Consider the following 4170-nt stretch of genomic DNA (forward strand, 5'->3'; position numbering starts at 1 on the left):
TTCACCCAGCACTGCCAAATCCATCACAAACCCTTGCAGGCCAAGGATACAGCTGGATAACTGTAGGATCTTTGCAGGAACTCATGCAGGCAAATATCACCTACTTTCAAAACACCTTGTTGTTTTGGACAGGAATGAATGCCAATGTTCCTTGGAAACCTGAAAGGTTTTTCTGCAAGAACTAAAATGGAGCTTTATAAAATCTCTGTTACATACGTGAGCTTTGTTATTTTGTATAAGGAAAAYAAATTTATCAATGTGGGAAGAAATTATTCAGGTAAATGTTTTGTGCTTCACTAATACCTTGTTTTCAACTTCTAATTYTTTTTAAAAGTCAGCTTTTAAGCTRAAAGCTGCATTTATGTCAGGGAAACTGGGAATATATGAATGTCAGCAGTGAGTTTAGGGTGATGTAAGCCACAGTTACCTCTCACCACTCCAAAAAACAAAATCACAATGTACTCACGTGCTCTGAAGGAGCCTTCAGAGGCTCTGAAATGATGTGGATGATCCCGTTGGAAGCAATGATATCCCACTCAACAATAGCACTTCCATCCACGTATCGGACCTGGCTCTGCGGGAGAAGCAGGAATGGGAGCTGAGCTTTGACCCTGCTCCTTTTGSCTCTGAAATGGGTGTTWAGGGGATGTTCCCACCTCAGAGAGRGCAAACACGTGGGGCTTTCACGCTGCTGCCTCCCTGGCCATCAGCCTGGGATGCCCTGGGCTGGTSCTGCCTCTCTTCACCTGTGTGTATCACCTTCAGGCACTGCTCTGTCCTTTCTCTTTCCCTTCCAAATCAAGGCTTTTGTGATCTTTGTGAAGCTGCCAAGCTCTGCCCAAAGTGCTGTTATTCCTGAGTGCCAGGCAGCMACTCTCCCTGTGGAGTTTTCCACTTGTCACTCCAGTTCGCTGGCTGGAGTTTGCTTGGTATCTTCTGCCTCACCCACAAATTTTACAAATTCCAACATCTTATTTTAATGATAAATCATTGCTCTCATCTCTTCTCCTATCACCTATCACACAGCCATCATCTTATAATCCTGCCAGGCTGAGVCAAGTGTTGAATAAAGCCCATATCCCCATTCTCTCATTCCTGAAGGCCACTTTTGAGTTTTGCAGGTCACAGTTGTGTCCATTTGCAAGCTTCTAAATTTGCAGTTTGCTTTCCTGCAGTCTCTGGACAGTGAAGAGCTTTCTGAACTCAGTCTCCACTCTAATCTTATCCAAATGCTGTCCAGGTCAGTGTGCCACCTGGTTAGAGGGGATGGCATGAGAGGGGGAGAAGCACAAAGACAGGAAATTTATGACAAAGGTACCTGATCAGCAGTGGGGACTCGATGCTCCTGAGCCCCGGTGTTTGTGATGAGGAGTTTTTTCCCCAGACGGCTCAGGAGGGTGGTTCCATTGGTCAGGTCCTCATAAAACATTATATTGGCCCCAGATAAATGATACTCGATGTCTCTCCCAGACAGGGTCTGCAAATGAGGGCAAAACACAAGGGCTGTTAATGGATCTCATTAAACTTTGGATTTACTGGTGAGCCAAGTGCTTGTTAACTTTTTTCCCCAGCAAGTGCAGCAGCAGGARGGGTTTTTGTGGAGTTTGTGCAGGAACAGTGGGACCCTCTGTCCCTGGGGCTGCCAGCAGCAGCCAGGACTGGAATTCCAGTGCCACAAAGGATTTTCCTCTTCTCTAGGATGACCTGAATTGATGAAACTGAGATATTCCAAACAGCTTGGAGGTGTGAGTGCRAAAAGCCACTGTTTGATTGAAGAAAGGAAAGAAAAAATAAAAGGGGTAGGCATGGAAATGAAGTTAGGAACAGATGTTGTATTTGTGGGAAAYACCAAAGCTGTGTGCTGCTTTCTTCAAATAACTGTGCTCGGTGTTAACAAGCCAGAACAGATTTCATCTCAGGCAGACTCCCTCCTAACAGGGAAACTAAAATTCCTGCTGGAAAAACCTCTGTAGTGACCTGAGCACTTGATAACCTTGCACTCCTGACCATGGAAGGGAAATGGAAACAATGAATGCCCCTCTTCTGTGAGCACAGTTTAAATTATACAGGGTTGGACAGAAGTCACATCATTCTAAGATTGTTTTTCTAAGCCTAAATTTCAACGGGATGCAGAAACCCATAATGTCTGTTTTAAAAGTATTATGAAAACAAGAAAGGAAAAAAAAAAAACCCCAAAAAAACCTCTGACCTCGTTTTCCTTTAAGCCACTGTCGTTTGGAGCAAAGAGAGTGGCTTGCACTGACAGGTCTGTGAGGTACTGCAGGAACTCTCTCCCCTTCCTTGAGGTGTTGGAGTAAACCATGATCACCTAGGGAGAAACAAAATCCAGCTTTTTCTTTTTTCTTTTTTTTTTTTTTTTTTTTTGAAGAGCAATTGTGCACTCCTGAGTGGAAAAGATGACACACAATAAATGACAACAAGGGGACTTGCTGTTATCAACCACAAAGCAAATCTGGAGGGACTTTACAAAGGAAGTTTGTATTCAAAACCCAGCTCTAGCTGCTGATTTGATGAGTTCATCTTAAACTGCTTTGCAGAAGCTGGGCCCTTGTTGTCTCTGAGGCTGCTGGTACAGATAATGCCTTTCTGAATAGTGACAAGAAAAGAACTCTCAACATTTTGCCCTTTCCCAGTGGCAATTGGATAAAGTTCCCAGGCACTGTGCTCATTGAAAAAGTCATGCAGAGAGGCTGCTTCAAGCTAAAGCTGCACCAGGCATTTAATTCTAAGTGAATTTTAGAACCCATTTGGAGCAAGTAAGTTAAAGAAGCAGTAATAACTAAGTTCAGGGATGGTGCAGGTTTAAACCCCTCTGCTTTTTGTCTTTTCCAGGCCAGTAAAGCAAACCCTGAACACCCAAACCCCACTGTTCCCCACTCCCATCCATCCCTGGCCCTACCGACAGGAACTTTGTCAGAGTTGGGAAGGACATCAGCACTTGCAGGAGGTTCCCACTGCAGGAGATGCCATCCCCCACGTAGCCTGGCTTGCAGSTGCAGTTCACCTCTGSAAGGGACAAACACACAGAGCTGCAGGGCAAACACCCTTTCCAAGAAAGCTTTAGGCAACTTRGAGGAGACAGGTGATGTTTTTTTAAAAAGCTAAAGAAGAGGCAGAGCCTTGCAGCATCATCCAGCAGCCTGTGGCTGGTGAAGGGAACCAAAATCGGGGCTGCTGCTGCCCCYGTTTGCACAGAGGGATGGGAACAGGACCCTCTCACCTTTCTCCCTGTAGCAGAAAACGTCCCAGGTTTCGCTCAGGTTGGCTCTTCTCCCGTAGTCCACGATGCCGACGTGGCCGGAGCCGCAGTTYGGGGAGGAGAAGGCGGTGGGGTATCCCACCCTGCCTCCATCCAGCCAGCCAGCAGAGCACAAGTGGTACCTGGCCTGGATGGGGTCAGCACAGCCACAGGGGAAAAACTCAGGCCAGGAGCTGGAGATGGAGAGCTGCAGGTGGAAGGAGCTTCCTGGGCTCTGCAGGGCTCTGTCCATCCCTGGGTCCTGCAGCCTGCCCTGCTCTGAGCTCTGGGGGACCAACAGAGCCTTTCCTGGAAGCTCTTCCCTGAGTGCAAAGCTGGGCAGCATCAGAGGCAGCGGGGAAAGCCAAAGGGGATGTGCCCAAATTCCATGGGGTGCCAGCTCAGCTTTTGCCAGCGTGGAAAGGACCGGATTTCTGGGCACAGAAAATGAATCACCAGGAGAGTGGGCCAGCCCCATCACTGATTTGGCTGCTTTGGGGGAAATATTTAACCTGTGAGGCGCAGGGAAGCTGCAGCTCTGGCTGAGTCTGAATCCCTTTTTGCAGCAGAAGGAGCCTGATGTCCAGGCTTTGGTCCAGCCTCACCTTTTGCTGAAGGTGTCCCCAAACAGGGAATGCCCTTTTTCCTTCCATGGGKGGAAGGGGACACAAAGGGACAGTCAGTCTGACCACTCTTCTAAAATAAGTGYTGCAAATCCAGGTTGAGGTGTGCTCATCCCACTGACATCACCTCAATGTAGGAATGGGTCTGCTAACTTAACAGCATTTGAGGAAAAGATTCCTGAATTTTACTTTGAGCTTAATTCTGAAGTTCAAATTGCTTTAAGAAGTGCTAACAATTAAAATCCCCTTGAAAATACCCTGAAAGCCCACCTCTGACCCCAGCACCAC

The 4170-nt window shown here is 47.1% G+C and overlaps 1 protein-coding gene across 1 annotated transcript in view; it reads right to left on the reverse strand.

Annotated features, from left to right (window-relative positions):
- Window positions 1–4170, reverse strand: part of STAB2 (stabilin 2) — a 79716-nt gene that overhangs the window by 2424 nt on the left and 73122 nt on the right. Inside the window, exons 59-63 of the mRNA XM_057384977.1 lie at window positions 3242–3407; window positions 2921–3027; window positions 2210–2329; window positions 1319–1477; window positions 467–574 (exon numbers count right to left, since the gene is read on the reverse strand). Coding sequence (XP_057240960.1) covers window positions 467–574; window positions 1319–1477; window positions 2210–2329; window positions 2921–3027; window positions 3242–3407 — 660 coding nt within the window. The remainder of the gene's footprint in view (window positions 1–466; window positions 575–1318; window positions 1478–2209; window positions 2330–2920; window positions 3028–3241; window positions 3408–4170) is intronic.

The sequence above is a fragment of the Malurus melanocephalus genome, unplaced genomic scaffold, assembly GCF_030028575.1.
Source record: "Malurus melanocephalus ecotype Western Australia unplaced genomic scaffold, MMel_1.1 scaffold_763, whole genome shotgun sequence".
NCBI classification, from domain to species: domain Eukaryota; kingdom Metazoa; phylum Chordata; class Aves; order Passeriformes; family Maluridae; genus Malurus; species Malurus melanocephalus.